The sequence below is a fragment of the Agelaius tricolor genome, unplaced genomic scaffold (genome assembly GCF_023055355.1).
Source record: "Agelaius tricolor isolate 1412-34295 unplaced genomic scaffold, bAgeTri1.0.p SCAF_9, whole genome shotgun sequence".
Classification (NCBI taxonomy): Eukaryota; Metazoa; Chordata; class Aves; order Passeriformes; family Icteridae; genus Agelaius; species Agelaius tricolor.
The window spans coordinates 24,555,546-24,578,211 of NW_027269269.1; the positions used below are offsets into that span (position 1 = coordinate 24,555,546).

The 22,666-nt window shown below is 46.5% G+C and overlaps 1 protein-coding gene across 3 annotated transcripts in view; it reads right to left on the reverse strand.

The window, feature by feature from the left end:
• Nucleotides 1–36: 36 nt before the first annotated feature.
• The window catches only part of LOC139592914 (galactosylgalactosylxylosylprotein 3-beta-glucuronosyltransferase 1-like), a 28,554-nt gene continuing 5,924 nt past the window's right edge, over nt 37–22,666 (reverse strand). The window contains exons 2-6 of one of the 3 annotated variants that reach the window (XM_071433313.1): nt 9,373–9,521; nt 8,513–9,048; nt 6,999–7,295; nt 6,394–6,501; nt 37–3,371 (exon numbers count right to left, since the gene is read on the reverse strand). In XM_071433313.1, coding sequence (XP_071289414.1) covers nt 6,415–6,501; nt 6,999–7,295; nt 8,513–9,048; nt 9,373–9,484 — 1,032 coding nt within the window. In that variant the 5' untranslated portion in view covers nt 9,485–9,521 and the 3' untranslated portion in view covers nt 37–3,371; nt 6,394–6,414. Of the gene's footprint in view, nt 3,372–6,393; nt 6,502–6,998; nt 7,296–8,512; nt 9,052–9,372; nt 9,522–22,666 lie in introns of all 3 variants that reach the window. The other 2 variants (XM_071433312.1, XM_071433311.1) reach the window with 2 other exon arrangements.

The following is a 22,666-nucleotide window of genomic DNA, read 5'->3' on the forward strand; positions in this document are numbered from 1 at the left end:
AAGGACTTAGGCTGCAGACAAAACAATGCAATATCATACTATTCACATCATATTTAATAATGCTCTAGTACCATTCAATATAAATAAATAACCATTAAAAAGTACTTTCTCGACATTCTCTTTTGTTCATCAATAGTATTTTCTGCAACAGGAAAGGTTAGTAATATTCATTGGTTGGTGAGTTGGATGAGTCTCAGAGAACATGAATATCAGGTACTAAGATGCTAGTAAAAACCAGGCACTGGGATGCCTTCTCTTGTTTAAATACCTCAGGCTTGATCTGCAGCTTTCCCTCCTTACTGCACTCACTTCCCCTGAAGCCTGTAACCCTGACAGCTGCTTCTGTCCTGGGCTCTCCCACCCCACTCTGCTGGCAAACAACCATCTTATCTTGTGGTGCCTGTTACTCACCCACCCTTAGCTGATACACCTTGGCCAGCAGCAGTCCTTGCTATCCTCAGGCTGCTCTACAGGGAACATAGTCTTTGTGCTGAATAGGTCCATCTGTCTGCTAGCCTGGAATGCCAGCTGTCCAGATGAGGTTTTGGTTCTGCACAATGTAGTGACTGACAGAACTTCTTGATTCACAGAAGGTTTGCTCCACAGGGCCAGGCTGGGGCAAGAATGGAGGTGGTGCAATAGGGCTGGTCTTGAGAGCTGACTCTGACCAAGACTGATCTGACAGTGTAGTACATACAGACAAAGTAATTTTACTTTCTTGTAAGGATGTAGAGAGAACAGCTCTCTAAAAATATGTGTGTGGTGGGATCTGTTGCAATGGGAATAGATCCTTGCTACAGACACTCACTGTCAGTGCCTAAACCCTATGTAGGACCTGTGTGAGGTTAAAGGCCAGAGAATTAATCACCACATCTCCTCCTGTTCATACGGGCAGAAACTTGGCCCATCTCAGAGGAGAAAATGGAGGATCATAAATCAACTCCTTTATTCCCTTGCTCTTGCTCATTCATTGAAACCACAAAGAAGGGGACCTAATCTTGGGTTAATGCTGGCTAGAAGCACTGAGCCCACCTGCCTCTGGCAGGGTGGGCTGGTGAAGCTCACTGGAGTGCATGCCCTGCTACCTTCTGCAGAGGGCAGGACAAAAAGCTCTGACAAATGCAGAATGAAAAGCATTCTGTGGATGCTGGACTTCCTTCATGCTATCAGGTGCCAGTAAGCTCTGTAAGGACCTTTCTACAGTCCAGAGAATACATTGCTTTCTCACCCCATTCAATATTTCCTTCATACTGAGACAGCTGGCAGAATGGCCTTGCATTCTGGTGAGTTTATCCAGACAGGCCCTGGCCTTAGCCTCAATAAATGCAGTCTCCATTTCTGTAGTTGTTGCCTATTATTTGATTTCTCCTGTCTCTCTCTCTGAAAGGAGGCATCTCATCCCCTGTGCCTCTCCCATACTTTGGTCCCCTCCTATAGCTGGATGCATGGCTGCTTTCTCCACTCAGGGAATATGGACCAACTCCCTCTCTCAGATACCCTTCAAAGAGCCCCTTTCATGGAGGCTTCCTGAGAGCCCATGGGGACTATCTGCTGAGTGAGGCAGTCCTTTGCTCATGTTTTTACCTCAGTGGGATTGCTTGAGAGCCAGAAACTTAGTGCCACCCACATTTGTTGCATAAAAGAACTGTGATTTCCTCTGCTGTACTGCCCCCCTTGCTGAGTTTCTGATTATATTGCCAGTTTAAGATACCATTGTAAAGAAACCCCAGGGAGCACAGAACATATGACATTCATCAGTGAACACCAAGCTCCACTGTTCTGAGGCAAGGGGGTAAATACTCTTTCTTCATGAATATGTCATGTGACCTAAGCTAAAAACCAAAGTTTTTTTCCTAAACAAGGAATAGGCAGAGAAGAATTCTAGTATAAATAAATCAACAAATAAATAAGTTTCCTGCTAGCCCTGAATTCCTTGGGCAAGGGATGACTCAGTTGCTTATAACTTTCTCCCAGCTGTGAAATCCTTGATGTGTTTTGAATGCCTTAAGCCTTGTTTCTCATGGCCTGAGTGAAGAAGGATTTAAAGATCTGCTCAGAGGGGTTTCTGGGTCATTCAGGGAGTTTTCCTGGAAAAGTCACAGCGACACTACTACCCACGCACACATATGGTACCAACACTTGTGCTTTTAATCCAGTGCATCCTTCCTTCGGTCCTCATTTGCACCTCCTGTTTTGTAGGCTGCCTCCCACCTGGCTGTCTTCCTGTTTTATTGAGGCAAAGGGAAACCCTTCCACATGACACTCCTCTCTCTTCACAGCACCACACACTCCTTTCAAAGTTCAGCTGGAAGACCTTGCCACATTTGTTATTTCAGTTGTCATGTATGTGCTCAAGATAGGCTTTCCGATGATGTCTCCACATTCCTTGATGTTCTCATAGCAGATGAGTGCAGGCTGAGGGTTCCTCTTCTCTGAGCACTTCTCACCCACCTCCCTCTCAGAGAGTTGTCTTCCTCTCTGGAGGTCCAGGAAGCAAGTCCATGCACATGATTTGAGGCTCCTGAAGCACCTGATGGTGCTGCAGCAGGCTTCCAGGCCTTGAACACATTCAAGTCCACCCATCTTTGCCCCTGCTTTCTGCTCTCTGCAGCAGCACATGGAGGCATGGCCTCTGACATACAGTACCTGCCACTCCCAGTGCAGGAGAGGAACTTCTGCCAGAGGTGTCTGTGCCTGGGGATCTCAGATGGAGTTTTCCAAAACAACCTTAAGCAGGGACAGTTCAAGATCTGAGCTGAGGGATAGGCACCACATCCCTTCTGAGCTCCCAAACCCCAAATGAGGTCAGCACAGGTTCCTCTCCAACACTGAAGGCTGATCTGTGTACATATCAGAGTGCATCCCTCAGAGGGAGAGACTCTCATGCCAGCTTTGCTTTAAAGCTGTTTTGAGAGCATACCAGCCTCAGGCCAACAAGTCCATGTTTGTGCTTTAGTGACAACTCCTGTCCTTGAACTACTGCAGTTCACAGTTACTGTACTGAAGCTAAGGTTTTGCAAGATGCCAGGAGAGACCTTTGGAGGCACCTGCACCCATCCTGGATTTCAGCCTCTGTGCTGGCACAGTGGAGAATGAAGATCACATCTAGTAAGTTTAAAGAAATGGTTAAAAGTACAGGGCCCAGTGGGGAAGGGAAGCACTCCTCTCCTAGGTGGGGAGGATCTCAGGGCATCACCTCAGCTCTGTCCCTCCTTATTACACCTCTTTGGGCAATGGGAGCTGTTTGGAGTGGTGACATTTGGGGTGTTTGTCATCCTCCAGCAGTGGAACAGAGTGCTGGGCAGGACAGGCAGGGTGCACAGTTGCTATGGTTGCTGATGAACTTCGGGAACAATCACAGCTCTCTGCCTCTGTCAAAACAAACACAAGGTGAGGTAAGAAGGTGTAAATACAACATGGCTATCCCCCCTGGCTCAGGCAAACACCTTGCAGGCATCAGTGAACAGGTTCCTCCTGAACTGTGCATGGCTTTGGGCTGGGATATGGCTGAAGAGCTGCAGGGATTCTCTCTCTGCACTAGAGTCTTAGCTGGGAGATTTTATTTACAAATTAGAGAAAGTTTCTGACAGATTTTTTTGTCTGTACTTAAAGGCATTATTTTAACTTCTCTGATAATTTTTTTAAAGAAAGAGTAGGAGGATGAGATCTGAGGATCTATTCAGTCTGTCTGGAAGCTGTGAAATGCAGATGAACCTTCTCTCTTTCCAAATTTCACAATAGCAGGAGTCCTGTGCTAACCTAAGCACACTCCTCTCTTTTGGATGCCTGTGAATAAAAATTAGCAATAAGAACAGGTAGTTTTTATAAGACCAGTCTTCCGTGATAGTTTTCAGGACTTTAAGAAAGAAAAATATGAGGTGAAATTAATCTTCATCTCCTGTTCTCAGAAGGCAAAGCCTGTGTTTCAAAGGTGTTTCAATACAGTCAGCAGGGATGTATGCTGTGATAGCTTTGGTGCTCTGTGGCAAGCAGCCATGCAAGTGGTCCAATTAGAGATTAGGGGAGTACCAAATCCCACACCAAGCAATGACTGCCTGACTCACATCTGTAGGATTTAAAGGGAAGGAGGGCTCTGGGAGGTCTTGGACTTAACTGGCTTGATCTGATCCTCAAGGAGGACTAATTGCCAGGAGGGAAAGATGGAAACATTCTTCCTATTGTGTCTAAGAACAGAAGATCCTCAGGGGAGCAATTTTGCCTCTTTTTGTTCTCAGCACTGGCTTATCTAGATCATGTCTATCAATGTTCTGAAGCTCAGTCGCCTTGATAGTATGAACTTCCAATACACTGAAGCCTTCAGCAGAGATCTCAATTTAAAATTTTAAGAGATGCAATCTAAAGATTTTGCTTGATTGCTATTGATAGTCAAGCAATTTACCTTGCATGTGTCTCCTGGAGTAGATGCCACCTGCCAACCTGATGTGTCAGAGCAGCTGCCCCACATGACAGGCAGTGGTGCAGAAGGATTGTGGTCAAAGTGACTGCTAATGCAAGTACAAAGATCCTTAAAAATCTGCAGAGTTGATCCAGCCAACAATCTGATTGAAACCATTGGAGAGGATGGCTTGGATTAAGGTGCAAGTCCTGCTGGTGAATCAGTGGCAGTGTCTTGACCTTGTAGGCTGGTTGCTTTCCTTTGCCATAACAAATCACTCATGGGAAGCCATTCTCATGAGACTCCATAGCTGGTGCATTACATCTCTTATGGAGGATGGCGGAGTGTTTGGCCAGGGAGAGAGGCGAGGACAAAAGAGCCCATCCAAAAATGGCACATTTGTGAAACATTACATCTGCACTGTGCATCTCCAGTGGAGCAGCCTCTCCTCTGGCAAGTAGGCAAGGAGGATCTAATCCATCTGAGTTTTTATAGGCCTGCTCACCCTGTATAAAGTAAGTGATTCCTGCAGAGCAGTTAACTGGACTGTGAGTCCTTATGAGATGAGTTTGGGCAATCATAGGCAACTGCAGACTCAGCACGGGTGAGTGTGCAAAATGAGCCTTTTGTAGTGGATCTCACAAAAGCACTGGTGAAAAGAGGAGCTTCTGCCTAAGCATAGGCATAATTTATGGGTTTCTAGGATATCTATAATATTAATAAAAAGCTGTCAGAAATGATACAGGGTTTGTGCCCTGTAGGAGGGACAGGTAGGCTACCCCAGGGTCCCTACGGTGGCACCAGGTGTCTGTGTTTAGATAACTGACTCCAGTCCCTTCCATCTGCTGCTGGGTGTGCAGGCACTGGGATTGCTTTGCACTATTTGTGTGGTGTCACTCAGAGATGATGAGGTACTGTGGCAATGCTGAGTGCAGCTTCTAGTGATGCACACAGAGATCAGTGCAGGAGTTGAAATACTCATGACTGCCTATATAAAAGCTGTCAGTTTTATTTCCACCGGTAGAGCTGAGCTGAGGTGTACATTGGGGTCAAAACTAAAAGCACTCCTGGAATATCTTCCAAAGTAGGACTAAATCATTCAGCATCCTGTGTCCTGACACAGTTATGACTGATTTCAGAAAAAGCTGGGTACTTCAAAATTGGGATACTTTTATTCTTTTTGGACTTTTGGGGCAGGAATCTCCCATTGAGATCAGAGGGCATGGCATCTGGACACTTCTTCATCATCATTCTCTTTCTAAGAACATATCAGTTATCTCTGATCCATTCCTGCCTCACCCATGGTGGTTGCCATAATTCCCCATCCTGCTGCTGAACCCTGCTCTGTGAACTGCAAAGGCATTCCTAGTGCATTCAGTATTTCTCCTCAGCTAGCTCTGGGAGCATTGGTACCCAGCACCTCAAACTGAGAGAGTCTGTGTAGGTTGTGCTTTGCTGGTTCCTGTTCTGAGGTGCTCTAAGCATTCCATCAGCCTTTCCCTGCTGCACCCACACCCCAGCTGTTCATGCAGGATAAAAGCTGAAGGGGGATGCATGAAATGCAGGATAAAAGCTGAAGGGGGATGCATGAAGCACTGCACAGGTGGCAGGGCTGGTGGAACAAAAGGTTGCCTGCAGCAGTGTGATCTCATTCCATGCTGTAGGACAACTCCCACACAAAGGGAGTTTACAGCTGGATGAAAGAGTCCAGGGGCAAGAATTTGGCTTGTCATTAATACTGAGTTAAACTGGGGGATTCTGCTGCTTCTTTTCTCTCTGGCCAGCAAAACTCCCATATGGTCTGCAAGGAGGCTTGAATGAGCAAGAAATGCAGAACATACATGGGTAAAGATGAGAATCTACTTCTTGTCCAAAGGGTGGCATGGAGAATTACCAGAGCAGTCATATATGCAGTCTTTGAGGAAATAATAGCAGAAATAAGGAATCAGGTACAGATTATTTGCCTTGCTAAAAACAGTAAAGACAAAGATACTCACACCCTGGAGCAGGCTCTCTGCTTACACCTCTACTCTGGGGTCTGTAAACCCACGCTTGCCTTCATTAACCAGAGTGGGCCTCTCAGTTCTTGTGTGCCAGACCAACACCTAGAGGGAAGCACAAAGAGTTCAGGGCATTCTGAATAGCAGGGAAACTATGAAAATACTTCACCCATTGGGTGGGATCCTCAGAAAAGTGAGGCTCAGAGCTGTTTGAAGTATGTGATTGAAAGGGGTTGATCCTGGGAGACACTTTATGGGCACATGAAAAAGTGACGAAGAGGGATCATTCTAGAGCAAAATTACAGACTCAACCCTCTGCCAATCCTCCTGGACTTTGGAGAAGCAATCTGGGCACAAATTGTACATCTGAACTTCTTTATTAATGAAGCATACCTAGCATTGCTCCTTAGCTCTCTCTGAGCTTCACGTCTGTGAAGAATTTAGCAGGCTTTGTCCATCTGTCTGTCCCAGCATCATTTGGCACTGACATGTGCCAGCACAGGGAAGGAACAATGGAAGGTGAGAGAGTGTGGCAGGAGGCTGTAAAAGCAGCCAGGACCCAGCAAGGAGACTGTATCTTTGAGATTTCTTCTACTACTCACCTTTGTGCAGTTAGCTGCTTTGGGCTCCAGCCCGTCCATAGTCACTAAATCCTTCAGCAGACTTGTTTCCTGGTACCCTCCTTTAACTCCCTCCAGCTTGAAACTGGCATGAGGCTTCTCCAAAATCAACTTGATGCTGATAGCAAATCCGGCCATGTCAATAGCAAAGGGACGATTAGGGTCAAAGACGGTTTTCCAGCCCACCACCTTCCCTGCTGGGCTCACTTTTGGGGATTCATATCGCAGCCCCCCAACGAAAGCCACTGGCCAGACTGAGACCCGCCTTGTGTAGCGCATCTGTGTGCCAGAAGGAGACAGTGCTGTGAGAATTCAACCCCACCACGTCTGTCCCAACCCGTTAGTGCACCATCCTCTGCTTTCATTGGCACCTGTCCTCCCCCACGGACTTCCCACACCATCACATCGCTCTCGGAAGCACAAGCTCTAGTTCACCTTGCTGCTGCTTGAAGAGCCACAGCTTCCACAGTCACAAGGCAAATTCTTAGCACTTTATTCTCTGAACAACAACTCACTGCTTTTCTGTGCCCACATTCAGTCCCGCAGAAGAATGATAACCTCTGCTTTTCTCATCCCATTTGAACTTTTACCTTTTTCTTATGGTAGAATTTTATCATTTTTGTAAATGCCAAATACTACTGTTACCAGGCCTCTAGCTCTGTCTTACCAACTCCACTCACTCCAGCTTCACACTCATGCAAGTAATCTCCCTGACTGATTCATCTTTGTCCTTATCTATTCCAATTTCTCCCCCCACCTCCTGCCTTGTTTTTCCATCCATGACTACTGCCTAGAAGTGTGGGGGTTTATTGAAATTGTCAGAAAGGACCTGGAAGTAAGTAAAAAGGATGAGCTTAACAGAGACCTAACAACTCTGAAAACTGGAAATGTGTTGTGATGCATAATTCTGCTCTTCAAGTGGCCTAGTACTGTTTGGCTTAAATCGGTGACAAGAGAGTTTACTGGATTTTTGCAAATTCACAATAGGCTTGGCATCTCACAAAAGCCAGGTCTCCAGCAGAAGTCTGGGCAAGCTCCAGTGATCCCAGAGGCACAGCTCTCTTGTGGTGGCTGGAACTTGGAGAACTGAAGGGCAGCCAAAGAGTAAAGGTGGATAGAAAGTCAGACAACTCTTTTATCATCCCCTAACTATTACACCCCTACAACAGTGCAGATTTACACCTTGCCAGAAGTTTGTCTTTGGTACTTATTTAAATTAGGTCAGCTCTCCCTGAGGAGAGGTAGAAATTCTGAGGCACACATCCCGTGGTCCCTGGCAAGAGGAACTCCAGCTGGTGCAATGATGAGTGAGTGGCTGTTCACATCCACAGCCTATAGCATGGCAAATATGTTCTTTGCCCTTTCAGCTTGCATCTGCCCTATACCCAGCTGCCACTGCATGGCAGAGTGGCGAGGTCTTTGCAAGTGCAACTGGGCTTAAGAGGCTTTGCAGCTCTATCCTGCTTTTCTGTCCCATGTAATTTTATGTCTCTTACCTCCTCAAAGAGCTCCAGGCTATAGGTGTTATCATCATCAGCAAAATAGACTACGCCTTCTGGTGGTGCGGTGTTGCTGAAGGTGTCCCTCAGCCAGTGCAGCCCCAGGTTCCTCTGTAGTGTCCCCCTTGGGGTGTGGGATGGGATCCAGGACAGACCCAACTTCAGGCTCTTGGGTGTCTCCACGTTGAGGTGGGTGAAGTTGAGCCCAGCCTTCTCCAGCAGGTTGGATACAAGGTTGGTCCTCCGCGGAGAGTCCTCCACCACCACCCAGTGCAGGTTCTGTACGTGGAGGAAGGTGTTGGCCAGACGGGTCAGCTCAGCTTTCTGCACGGGCCGGGTGTAGGTCGGGGTGATAACAAAGATGGTTGGCAGGGTGTCTGACCATGGGGGAGGCCTGGAGTACACATAATTCTGGATGATTTTAGGCGTTGCTCCTGTGCTTTGCTGCTGCCGAGTGCATGATGGGAAGACTTCTTCTCTCAGTGCAGATGTACCATTAAGGAGAGCTTTAGAGGTCACGTTCTCATCTGTCTCTTCTGGGACAAAACAAAGGAAGAAAGAGGAAAAAAACCCAAAAACATGTCAGAGGACTAATAACCAACAGGCTGCCTCATGTTCAGGGAGGCACACATCTATCTGGAGTTAGTGCTGCATCCTCTCTCCAAAGCCAGCCTAAGGTGCATGTTTAACACACTCTTAAGAACAGTTTATGTTTCTGCTGTCAGCAAACCCAGAGGGGGCCTTCAGGCAAGTCTGTCTTTGTTTAACCCTTCCCGTGAGAGAGCATCCTTGCTGAGGGTTTGCAACAGAAGTCATCACAGCCACCAGCACACTGACAGCAGAACTTTTGCACTTACTTCTCAGCAGGCTGAGGTAGTGGGTGGTTGGGTACTGGTGCCACAAGGTTAGGAGAAGAGCCCATGGCAAGGCAATCAGGAGCGTGGTAAGAAGGTTACGTCTCCTCAGCATGCTGCAGGGAGCTTCCAATGCCCAGGCATCTCTCTACCTTTCAGAAAAGAAAAAAGAGTAAGGCCTCCAATATATAAGCTGCCAAAAATGCAGGGAGGCATGACAAATGTTTGGCCCTGATCCAGCAAAGTGTTGTCTAAGTTTACAAGGAGCTCTATTAACACTTGAGGTCCAAACCATTATCCTACTTGGCCAACTCTGGTACCAATAGAAGGTTTTAGCTATTCCTGTTGCTCTAAAGAACCTCCCACAATCCCATGATGAAACCACTGTCCTTGAGTTAGGGTTGTTCATGTTGCTGATTCTGAAGTCAGAGAGGACTTCTACTTGCCTCCTGTTTGAGACTTGTGTTCATTCCTGAGCTTTGTTGTGGCCATTTAATTTGCTTCTTTCATACAACTTTTTAGAGCTGTGTGCAAGATTTGTGTGCCTGAATATGCAAGTGGACAAAACAGATGTCAGGCATCCTCTAGATAGCCAGCACCTCTTAACACTTCTGCAGTGTTAACTCATCCTCCTTAGGCAGATGCATTGAGGCAATTGGGCACGCATGCTATCATCTACCAAGCATTCCATGAAATCCCTGCCTTGGTCATTCCACAGTGCTGGTGATGCCTGCTGAACGTTTAATTATCCCACATCCCTTTCTACTTCCGGTTTGCAGTGTTTGGCCATTGCAGCATTTCATTGAAATCACAGACTTTGGTAGGGCCACCAGGCCCTACCAGTTTCTCCTGTACTCCTAGGCTGATGGCATTTTGAGGGAAGAGAGTGATGGCATCATGCTGATACAAAAAATTGAAAGGAGATTCAAATTGGTTGGCTCTCAATTCCAGCTCTGCCAGGGATTTTTAAGTACCGAAGGCCAGTCAGCTAAAACCAAGGTCCTCAAAGGGACACAGGCACATTTTGTTCAAAAGCAACTCTTTGCCCAGGATTTGGGTCCAGCAGCTCCTCATCTGTCCAGAGTGGAAGGATTGTCTTGCTTCAGCCTTAGAGAGTTGTGGGAGAAGAAATATGACAACTAGTCTAAAAGGGCTCTGCAGTGACAGCAGCCACAGGGTACTGGAAGATATTAGGAGATGCTAATCTAAATTCATCCTCTGGGGCCTCTTAGAATCTGTCTTTAATTGTTTCTCTGACATTTTACCTTGGTGTCCTGAAAAAACCAAGGAACATGCAATTGCAGGGCTCATCAGTGCTCTACCACCAATAACTGTCAATCCTGTTTCAGCCACATCTGACAGAAGACTAGCATGTCTCAGCAACTCCTCTGGTGGGCAAGTGGATGTTCATAAGCAACTCCTCTGGTGGGCAAGTGGATGTTCATAAGCCCTGTTATGGAAATTACTGCAACACAAGCTTGTTCCTTGCTAGACACCAATGGTACCAATGATGGAGCAGTCCCTTCGGGAAACATATTCCCACTGACTGCTCCCCAAGCCAACCATTAATGGTGTTAATGTCTAATATTTCTTACCTTCTCACTCAGGAAACACCATGGTGTCCATTTCACTACTTTCAAGCTACAAATAGCTGATGAAGAAGTGGACCAAGGAAGCTGCATGGCCAGGGGCACACTGGAGTGTTTTGGTGATGTGAGCAGGAGCCTTGTGCAGCAAACATGCTGGCTCTGCTTAAGTGCATTGCTTTTTGATCACTGGCTCTGGGGCAGGTACAAGGGTGTCCCTCAAGCTTTAGTAGAGGTATTTGGTAAGCTACAGATCCAGGCCAGACACAGGGCAGGATGAGGTTACTCACACCAGGGACTGCTTTCCCCACAGGAAATCTTTTCTCTTACCAGCGTAGCAGCGCAGAGTAAAGCCTCCCATCACTCATGGCTGTGAGAACAGACAGAGCCACAAAAGAAATCTGAGGATTGCTATTAACAACTGCAGATACCTAGGCCCACCTGAGCCCTTGCTCAGGGTCATCACAGCTCCTTGCTTCCTCTGGTATGCTTGCAATTACAAATATCCCTGCACCAGACTCAGGCAGCCACTGCCTCTTCCCTTTTATTAAAGGCCTTAATTATACAGACACAGTTTCTATGCAGCAGACCTGCTACTGCTGCAAACTCAGGTTGCTTCTGGAGGGAAAGAGAGGATGAGGCAGTCGTGGCAGCCATGTTACCAATAGAGCACAGAGGAGAGTGGATCAGAGTTGGAAGAATTTTTAACGAATTCCTTTTCTAGTTCTTTTTCCTCCTCCCTCTTCCAGCCAGCCCTGTTCATGCTTCCCAAACACAGCAAACAAATGGAGATGCTGCCTGTGTGTGCAACTCCCCTGGTGCTCTGTGCTCATTTATTTCTGCATGCACCTTCTCTCTATTGCTTTTCCAAAGCAAGCAAGGCTGAACAAGTTAAACCCTGCATAAAGCCCCAGGTAACTTGTGAACCTCACAGAGGAGCTGACTTCAACTCCATTTAAAAAAAATCTCTATTGGAATACTTTATTTTCTCTTTAAAATGTTACCTTGTCTCCTCCACTGTCTCCCCCTGAATCCATCATGTGTACTCTTCTCTGTTGCTTTATATCTTTCACCTGCCTTTTCTCAGTCCTTCAGGGTCTCTTTTCTTCTCTGTTTCCAGGACTACAGAAATCCCCTGGCTTACTAATAATTTTAGCCTTTGTCTTCTGTCCTTACCCACACAAAGGCCCTTTGCATTCTCTTAATGTCCAGCCCTCATGGAATATTTCCCACAAAGTGGTCCATTAAAGCATCAGTCCATCCTTTTGAAAACACAGCATCAAAATCCAGTCACATATCAATGCCTCTGGGAAGCCTACTGATGGCCCCAGTGGGGCTTACTGCACATATTTTTACCTACTTTTTATAATTAAAACCAAAGTCTCCTAAGTGGCTCGGATTAATTGCATGCCTGCTGGCAAACATTGCAGTGTGTATTCTTGGCACAACCAGCTACCTTCCTTCTGCCTTTAACCCCTCTCAGAGTAGATCCTGTTAAATGAGATTCAAGATCAGAAGAAATTTTTGTGATCATCTAAACCCATCTCTTGCATTCATCTGGTAATTCCTGGGTTTAAGCTGTAGAGGGCAGGGACCATCTCTTAATGTGCTTGTACAGACCAGCACTGATCCCAACGGGAGCCTTTGGATGTGATTGCAATACAAATATTATTGATTGTACTCTCTTGCTGGCTCTTCTCCTCCCTTGCTATTTCTCCTGTCCTGCCTATTCCCCGTTCTCTTTCCTTTTCTTTTTTTCCCTAGTGTCTCCTGCAGCCCTTGTTTGTGTTACACACCCTTAACAACATTAGCTGAATGTTTGATGGATGCCTTCAATATGCTGCCTGTAGCCTTCTTGAGCTGTTTTCCAATTACACATCCCTCTTCTTAATTTCATCCATCAATCTTCTGTTCTCCATTAAAAAATAAACAAACACACACAGCACAAAGCTGAGTATGATAGGGACAAAATGTTTCTCATACTACTTTGGCTTCACACTGCTTTGTCAGACTTCTCAGCTCCTGGGATGCAACACCATTCAGTCTCCATTTAAGCTCCTGTTCTAAGACAGGGGGCATTATTCTGAAAGGATTCAGGAGAAGACAATGAGAGAAGCACACAGAGGGAAGAGCTGGATTCCCTGGAATGATGCTGAAGAGAAACAAGATCTGGCTGAGGCGCAGGCCATCACATGTGACCAATCCCTTCATCTGTTATTGACTAATTACCAGCAGGGTACAATTTGTTACAGGCAGGACAACCCAGATATTGAGAGAGGGATAAGGATTCCAGGCTGCAAAATGACCCGGGAAGTGACATTCTCCTGAGCTGCAGAGTATTTGAAAGGACATGCTGGGTGAATGGGAGAAAGGTGAAAGTTAGGGAGAGACGCAGCTGACTGGGGATTATAAGGCTGACATATTCCAGTGCCTCTGACTTTCCTACAGTCCTGTTGGGAAGGTGCTCAATTTACATCCTTTTTGATAACTCAGAAATGGTTAGGATCACATGGGCTTTGGTAGCTCTCTGAGGTTCTGGTTCTGCCCTCTGCCTTCCTGATCCAGAATGAGAACCACACTTTTCAAAAAGTTTGCTCTGCAGGAGAGGCGATTTTCCAGCCTCTGGTTCAGGGCGGCCGGCCTGTCTGAGCCAGGCTTACAAGACTCTGAATGCTGGACCAACCACAGCCCCAGGACTGTATGGCTCTAGTCAGAGACACAAACTCTAAAGATCCTTATCTTCCCAGAGGGACAAATTTCACAGTTCAAACTGTCCCTTGGGAACATCCTGCCAGCCAGCGTAACGATTTTCTAGGCGAGCGCCCAAAGCAAACTACTCTCAGGTAACGGAGCCAAAAGTTTCAAGAACCGCTCCCTAATCTTGGTTTGAGCCGTGTTTGCAAGCCTACTGTTCTATGTGTACCCTGGGAGGAGACAGGTGGAGAGGGGAGGAGACAGGGCTGTGAGGAGCAGGGCTGGAGCAGACCTGCAGGTAGCTGCAGATGACTCTTAATTTCACACACCAAAGCCATCAGCAGGGTTTTTGGTTTGTTTTCCTGCGTTTTGCTGCCTCTCTCCACCAGCCCCTAGCCACCTTGATCAAGTCCATGCAGATTTCATGAGTTCCCTAACTCCTGGTGTGGGAGATGTGATGCTGAAGGCAGAGCAGGGAGCTTTCAATTATTGATGAGAGCGACCTCTCTTTAAACAAGGAATGCATAATTCATGGCAGCGCCGGTATTTGTGGTGAGCAGCACTGGCTCAGTCCCTGCCTTGCTGAAATGCACAGGAAGACACTGTCCCCTCTCCCTCCATTCCCTTGGGCCCATCAGAGCCTTCAGTTGAAACTACAATAGTGCTAAAAATTGAGACAGGCCGAGATGCTGCAGCGCTTCCCCTCACCAGGCAGCTGCCTCCCTGTTTGAGATGTGCACGATAAAGTGGGAGGATGGATTCAAGGAACCACAAAAGTGGGTGGAACGGGTTATTGCTCTGGGATAAGCACAGGTAATTACTGTGCAAACACAGCCAAAACAGGGCATTTCTCAGTAGAGAGACTCCTCCAACCCTCGGACAGGTCTTCAGGAATGGCATCCTTGTAGGACAGAAAGGGTAGGCTAGATCTAAAGGACAGTGCCTGAGGGTTCGCATCCAGCTGTATTTCTTGAGGGAGTGGGAAAGAGAAGGGAAAAGGCAGTTTTGTTTTCTGCTCAGAAAGTAGCAATTTCTCCCCTAAACTCTGCTGGACCTCAGTGGCTGAAAAACAAAGGGGGGCAAAAAAAAAAGAAGTGTTTTTTCTTGGAAGTGAAATGTTAATCATACAATCATGGAATGTTTTGGATTGGAAGGGACCTTAAAGATCATCTAGTTCCAACCCCTCCGCTGGGCGGAGACACCTTCCACTAGACCAGGTTTCTCAAAGCCCCATCCAACCTGGCCTTGAACACTTCCAGGGATGGGCTATCCACAACAACTCTGGGCAACCTGGCCCAGTGCCTTTCCACCCTCAAAATGAAGAACACCTTCCTAATATTTCACCTAAGCCTACCCTCTTTCAGTTTGAGCCCATTCTCCTTTATCCTTTCCCTATATGTCTTTGTAAGGAGTCCCTCTCCAGCTCTATTGTAGCCCCTTTCAGGTATTTGAAGGTGCTCTGAGGTCTCCCCAGAGCCTTCTCCAGGCTGAACAGCCCCAACTCTTTCAGCCTGTCTTCATAGGAGAGGTGGATGGAACAGGGAAGAGAAAGGCTCTGATCCCACAACTGGGATCTTGACCTCCCAGTAGCCCAGGTAATAGTAGAAGACTGCAGTTCTGTCCCAAAGTGCAAGAGTGCTCTTCTGCTGGGGGTTTTAATCATCCCTCTGCTGCAGACCTGGCGAAGGGCTGCAGGCAAGTGACACCTGCAATCTGAACGAGGTGAGCACTCCCCTACTGCTCATGGGGAGAGAGGGCAAAGGAAAATTAACTGAGTCCCCATGAGAGACAAAACCCAGGGAACTACAAATAATAAAACAATACAGGGAAGGATGGCCAGGCTCTTCCCCACAGCAGGAAGAGCAGAACTACCAGCAGCTGTGTAGTTTCAAGGCTCAGCCCCATCAACACTCTGTCCCTTGGTGCGCAGGCTCCTGTGGGGACAACTTCCCCAGGAAGTGAGTCACTCTCAGTGAAACAGCTGCCCCTTCCCAAGCCCCTGCACCTTTTCCTCAGAAGCAAAGAAAGGCTTCATCCTCCCCTGCCAGCTCTGATCCCTTCACCATATGGGAGCACAGTTACTTCAGCCCAGAAACCAGGCTTGTCCCTCAGGAATACACCATGCACAACCCCCTTCCCTCCACTGCCCACATGAAGCCAAGCTGAGCATTCCTCAAAGCTTGGTTTGTAAATAGCTTGACAGTGCACCTTTCTGAAGAGCATCCTTGTCCTAGACATGTGGCTTGTGTGTGGGAGCATGGACTGAAGGAGGGTGGTGCTTTATAAAGGGATTACTTCCAAGCCAAAAAAAACCCCAAACCAAACCCACAAACAACAGAAAACAAAAAAGAAATTTGATGGAGCTAATTAAATCTGCGGGCTAGGTCCCACAGGAGCCAATACTTTAGAGACAGCACATGGCTCAGCCTGCTATCCCCAGATAGATCAAGGGTATCCAGGCCCTATCTGGGCTATCAGCAGGAATGGAGATAACCCAGTTTGAATACAGACTAGACCTTGAACTTGGCTGCAAAGCCTGTCCTTGCAGGGAGCCTTCCAGAGCCTGAAAAAGGAGGTCTAAGTCAGGCTATTTTTAATCAGCCCAGACCCAAATGTCCTTCACGATTGATCCATACAACCTGTCACCACATTCTGCTCCCTGAGCATAGGCCAGGGTGGCCTGTGACTCAGAGGGACACAGCCCTCTGCCCCAGCACAATTTCCCTGCACTGCAGAGCCATAATCCAGGGGTGCCAGAAATACCCAGAGAAAGATTAGCAGCTCAAGCCCAAAGAGAAGCAGGGGGTACCAGATATCTCCTGAGAAAGCTTGCTCTCTCCTGAAAGCCCTCTAAGCTTGGAGTTATCCTGTCTTGAAAGGGAACTCAGGGGCTTATTCAGACGTCAGCTCCTCTTCCCTGCTGCTGAGCTCTGGCAGAACTGAGGTCCTTTATAGATGCTGATGACTATTACAGAATAATAATTCCAAACGTATCAGCATGAATCAGCCCAATATCTGCATTAGCCAAAAAAAAAAAAAAAGAAGCTTTTTTTTTTCCAAGGAGGCAAAATAATTCTAAGGAAGCAAAAACAATAGTGGATTGTTCCAAAGTTTCTGTATATCTCATTCAGAGCTTTCCCTACTGAGTTAACAGCTGATGCCTGTTCAGCAGGAGTGGGAGCTGTCATTTTACAGCTTTTTTACAAAAGCAGAAAGGAAAAACCCATAGTATTGCCTTCCAGAACATTTTCAAAGATGAAGAGGAATTACTTTTTCAGAGAAAAAGGCATTAGGCATTATTTGATGATAACTACATTTCACAGGTGCTTGTTATGGGGGAAAAAAATCACATTGATCACAAGCTCCTTGTAAAGATATGGGGCCCAAAGGCCAATGCTGTTCCTCTGATAGCAGCCAGGATACAGAGACAGGCTTTGATCTCAGCTGTGTGTCAATATGACATCAAATGCAGACCTCCAGAGGAACAAGCTATCACTAATGCACACTCTTGATTGATTTAGACAGCTTGTTTTCCTCCTGCTTTCAAAGGCAATGTTGAAATGCTCTTCCCTGCTGGACTTCCCCATTACTCCTAGGGAGGGCAAAAGAAAGCAAAGGAGAAACTTCTCTGGCTGAAATCACAGTGCAAATGAGTGGGGCAGCAGTTTTGTCATTTAAAACACCAGTATAGCTAAATATGTCTACTCTCTTCCCAAAATCTGTGAAAATACTGGCATTTTAATGGTTACATGTGTGTGTTGGCCCCCTGAAGAATCAGAGCCCTGATCTGTTATTATATGGAGAGAACTGTGGGCAGAGAATGAATGCAGTGTAAAGGCAAGAGTCCCCCTGAGTTTTTATTTGGGAATGCTGACGGAATGATGTGATCAATAAAAGCATCGTGCAAACAGCAACTTTGTGTGGAATGTTCTTGTGGGTGGCTGCTCCATATGGACTAAGACAGAGAGGACACTGGACAGCACTGATGCCACATCATGCAGGTGTTAGTTGTGTGAGATCACAGAGAGGAGAAACACCACTCTGGTGTCTTTGATGGACATTTTTGCTGTTGCAGCTCTCTGAGCTGTGTGAAATACGCTCACTTTGTAACTGGCTGAGATGGTCCAAAATGCTAATTCTGATTTCTTCCTCCAAATAAATCATCAGCACTCATTATATTTGCCACTTGCTGTGCAGCATCCAAGTGTCATGTGGACACTTTTAGAAACAAACTCAGAATGGATAAATTGGCACCTAAAGAATTGTCTTTTGCAATTGATATATGTTATGGTCCACTGCTTGATTTGTACCTTAAATGCCACAGCTGATCTGTATAGCTTGGGCTTCATTAAAAGAAGCACTAGAATGAAAATTAGAGTCAGCACACAGTGTTTATTTTTCTGCCTTCTGCTTGTGAAATAAAAAGGGAAGAAGAGAGCAAAAGAAAAAAGGGACAGGAAGCTGATAGTCAGTGTCCTGCTAGGACAATCCTGCTGTCCTTCCCTGTCCTAACAGGGAAGCTGTTGACTCTGGACTACAGGCAGGCCACGTTCAAAGAATGCACCAAGGTGGTTGAGATCAAACCCATATGCAATTCCCACCACCTGGGAATGCCAGGGGAGCAATATCTAACTTGGGCACTGGCAGCAGCTGCAAGCCTATATCCCTGCATCATGATCAGAGTAAGTTTTATTTTGTAGAAAAAGTTAGCAGTGGATGCATTTGGGTGAACAGATGGAGCTAAGGAGTAGCAAAAGTCACATGCCCCTTTCTAACAACAATTCAAGACTACCAGAAAAAAAGGATGTGCGTTTTGGTTTCTGTTTTTCCATGTCTTGCACAGTTAAAATGGAAGAGTCTGTTGGGAAGGCAGGGAAGGCCGTGAGGGAATTGAGGGCAGACGAGCTCACAGCATGAGAAACAAATTGCTCTCTCTCTTAGAGTGCATGGAGCTTGCCATAGGGCTTGCTTGTATAGGGATTGCTCTCTGCCATGCTCCTTAATTGCACATGAAAGCAGCCTGGTCTGAAAGTGTCTTTGCATGTAGTGTTTATAAAGCTTCCCTTGGGAAGGAGGTCAGCCTGTGCAGTATTGTACTCATGGGCCTATCTGTGAAATTGTGTGCTTCAGGCTGCCCTAGGCCTGGGTGCAAAAGGGGTTTGATACTCCCCCAGGCTGGATCTGTTTCCTGAGATTGGAGTATCATCTTTGCACAAATAGAACCACGATAACCCTGGGAGATGTGTCCCCCCAGCTCTTACACCTCTGCCCTCTGCAGGGTGTGCTGGGCAGTGCTGTCCTGCCTACCTTCCACATTCATGGGCTGCCAGTTGGCCTTGGAGCGAATAACTGATGAATAGATACTTCTGGCTGGAGAGGGAAGACGAACTAGGCTTTTTTTGAACCCTTCTCTGCAGTTTGAGAGCCCTTGGAGCTTCCAAGGCAGACCAAGTTGGCCTGGAGGATCAGGGCAGACAAAGAGTGGTTTCTTGTTAAAAGCAGAAATGCGCTGCTGCTGTACATCTGAGAGGTGGATATGAATCTTTCCTGATTCTGGGGATGAATCTGGCTCCCTCCTTGTGCTCAGGGAAGGAAAGTTCTCTCTGGTTTTGAGGATGTTTGTGGAGGTCAACAGGCCAGGTTAGGTATTTCTAGCTTCACACATGCACATGTGAACTACCTCCATCCGCTACCAGCTCCACAGAAAATACCCCCGAAGGGCCAGCAATAGCTTCTAGGTAGAGGAAACATCCAAAAACTGCTTGGGAAGGAAGAAGGAAGAAACTGGATTTTTGCTTCTGCTGCTGTAACTAATTTCTAGGCCATTTGTGTTTGTTCTGGTGCTCAGGTTAGGACCCATGTTTGGGTTAGGAAAGAATGACTTGGTATCAGATTTTATCAGTCTGGTAAGTGCAGTGCAAAAGGGAGTACACAAGAGCAGAAATCTTGCCTAGTGACTATTTTGCACCAGTGTTTAACAGTTCCAGGACTTGGTTTGACTTCAAGAGAGTTACAATCCAAGTGTCCTTGGCTTGGCATGGCTTGATGGACTGTGAATAAAACTTGCTGAGATGGCAGCTGATCTACCACTGAACATGAGCTGGTGTTGACAAAAGAGCCACAAACATCCTCTGCAGCACCTCCACAAGAGGCTGCTAGGTGGGAAGAAGTGTACAGAGTTTGTCTAGCACACTGACATGACTAGGAGTGTGGGGAGTATAAGTACAAGTGGGGAGACTGGTCATGATACAGGAACAGGCTTGGATTTATTCTCAAGAGGGTGACAAGAGAGGCTTTTAGAGGTCGTAAGAGCAATTTTAAATAATCCTTTCCCAAAGAATCCTTTGGGGTGAACTATATTCACCCCTAAAAGTCCACACAGAGGTCAGCAGTGATGATCTTAGCAAAATGCTTATTGGTGTCCTGTGACTTTGTAATGGTCCTGTTCCCTTGTAATGAAGCTGCTGATGCATATCGAGTAATCAGAGATTTATTGTGTTTTCCTTAATGCTCCAAGAGTCCTATTCTAACACAGAAGTTAGAAACCTCACTTTGGCTGGAAAAAAACCTCCTGTTATAATTGGATGACATGCTGCTGAGCACTGTAGGTTTGAGGAAAATACAAAACAGTATGAGAGTTGCTAACCAGAATGGGAAACACACTGGGATTACTGGAGGAGTTATGGAGAAGCCTGTGGGCAGCTGCACTTCAAAAGGTGCTGGTATCCCATGCTGGAGAGCAGACATATGAGTTTAGGCAGAGCAGGGGACTTAACTGTAGAGAACACCTGAAATAACTAATTGTTCACAAAACAGAAAATGTAAGAGGTTGGTAGAGGTGGTTCCAAGGGCAAAAATAAAACAAAAATAGGCTGGGGGAATAATGTTGGCCAGGCTGAGATCTGCCACTTAATAACACTTGACAAAATGCAAATAATTTCTCCTTCCTAAAGATCTGCCAGGGGATGCCTCAGCTATCTGGGGTCAATGATTAACACTCCTACCTCCTTTTCTATAGCTCCATAGAGATGAGGAGCTGGCACACATGTCTGAGGGAGGAAAAAGCTTGCTGTGGACCGTGGAGCAGCAGGATTTGCCAGCTTGCCTCTGACTGCCCAGCCCAGCCCTGAGCTACAGCTCAGCCGGGCTCATGTTTGACTTCAGCACACACTGCTTGTGGGCTTTGTAGAGGTGCACAGGGATAATCAGGATTTGGTTTCTGTTTGCTTGCTAATTTCAGCCCCTGCTGTGAGATTTGGATGTTTCTGAGGATTCTGTATTAGCTTTAATGATTAAAAAATTATTTCAATGCTTAGTGAAGAAGATGCATGATCTATCATAGAAGCCGCTTAGCAACAGGACTCATTAAGACACGTATTAGTACAGAAAGATATCCTTGCCCCAGCGCCCTCTTGGAATGACTATCCACTCATCTAAACAAGATAAAGGTCTTTGCTGGCCTCCTGTGAGGCCAGAGGATAAAGCAGTCAACTGTGAAACAAGATTTCTTGGTTCTTTTTCTGTCTTCAACTATGCGTCAGTATGTGGATCTGGGCAAATCATTTCACCTGCTTCAGTGCCTCAGTTCCCCCACAGGTGAGATAAGCACAACAATGTATGAACACTCTGGGGAAATGACTTTCAAGTGCCTAAGCTCATTAGAGAAAAAACAACCAGAGCAGTGAATAAAACTGTCTCAGCCCCTTGCTGGTAGTTTGTACTAACCACATGGTTCACTTTGTCCTCCTGAAGCCCCACATACAGTTAGCTAATTACAGGGGAGAAAAAAGATCTTTTCCTAGCTCCTTACCACCTGGTGGTAGCCAAGCACAGATGTTAAAACTTGTCATTTGGCTCAAAAGAATTCATTTTAGGCAAAGCATTTCTGGTTATCCTTCAAGGAAGGAAAGGGTCTGCCAGTTCTGGGGCAGCCTCTAATTTTGCTCAAAGGAGCTCTGTTAAATACCACTTCTGAGAGGAGAACAGTAATACTTTGTGTTTTATTTCCAGAGTCATTCACTGAATCTCTCAGGCAGCAACATTCTTAGGAGGAAAAACAGAAGAGGGGTGGAGGAAGCAGGTGTAAGAGCAGACATTTCAGTCCACAGTGAAAAAGCAGAGGCATTCCTGAATCTTGGGCTTACATGCAGGACAGTGAACTTCATACCTGGATGGACAAGCTGTGGTCACACCTCAGTGTGGGGTAAGGGTAAAGGAAACCTAAATGACAGGAAAACAAGGGAAGAAAAATAGGTGTAGGTGAGAAACTAAGGTGTGACTGAAAGTGATTCCTGAGGAATGGAAAGGGAACAGAAGAAATGAGGTTAATGGGAATGCAAAAGGAGGAGGAGGAATGAACAAGGGTGAGGGAGCAGGAGACCAAGTGGGACAGCAAGCAGGAGGCACAGTCAAATCATCTGAGTGCTCTCTGAAGAGATTGCCTATTTTGTTTCTGCCCTTTTTTTGTGTGTGATCTTGCCTTAAAATTGCAGGAATGTGGCGGCACAGCACTGGCGCTCTGATTTATTAATTCCATCCCGTCCCACAAGCCCATAAAACAAAAGCATCTGTGTTTGCTCGAGAGAAAACCATGAAGGGCCTCATTCACGTCAGAGGTGGAGAGAGAAGCTGGCAGATAGAGGAAAGTCATCGTCTCCTCCTTCCTTTTCACCTTTGTGTGGATCTGGGCTGGGGGAAGGGCCTCGAGAGAGAAGCATCCAGGGGATGAAGTACCAGCAGGGAGAAAGTTAAGATCACCCTGGCATTTGTGCTGGAGAAAGTGGAGGGGAGACACAATGAACACAATGACTGGACCAGTGAGGAAGGCACCCCAGCACAGCAGAGAGGACAAGATCCCTTGCTGCCACCCAGGCTCACCCAGCACTGGTCTCTGAAGTGGCACTTTGTGCAATGTCACTCCAATGAACACCAGTCCCATTGCTGCAGTCACAGTCAGGGCTTTCATGAAGCCTAACTCATAGCTATGGACATAACCATAAAAATAAATTAAATCTGCC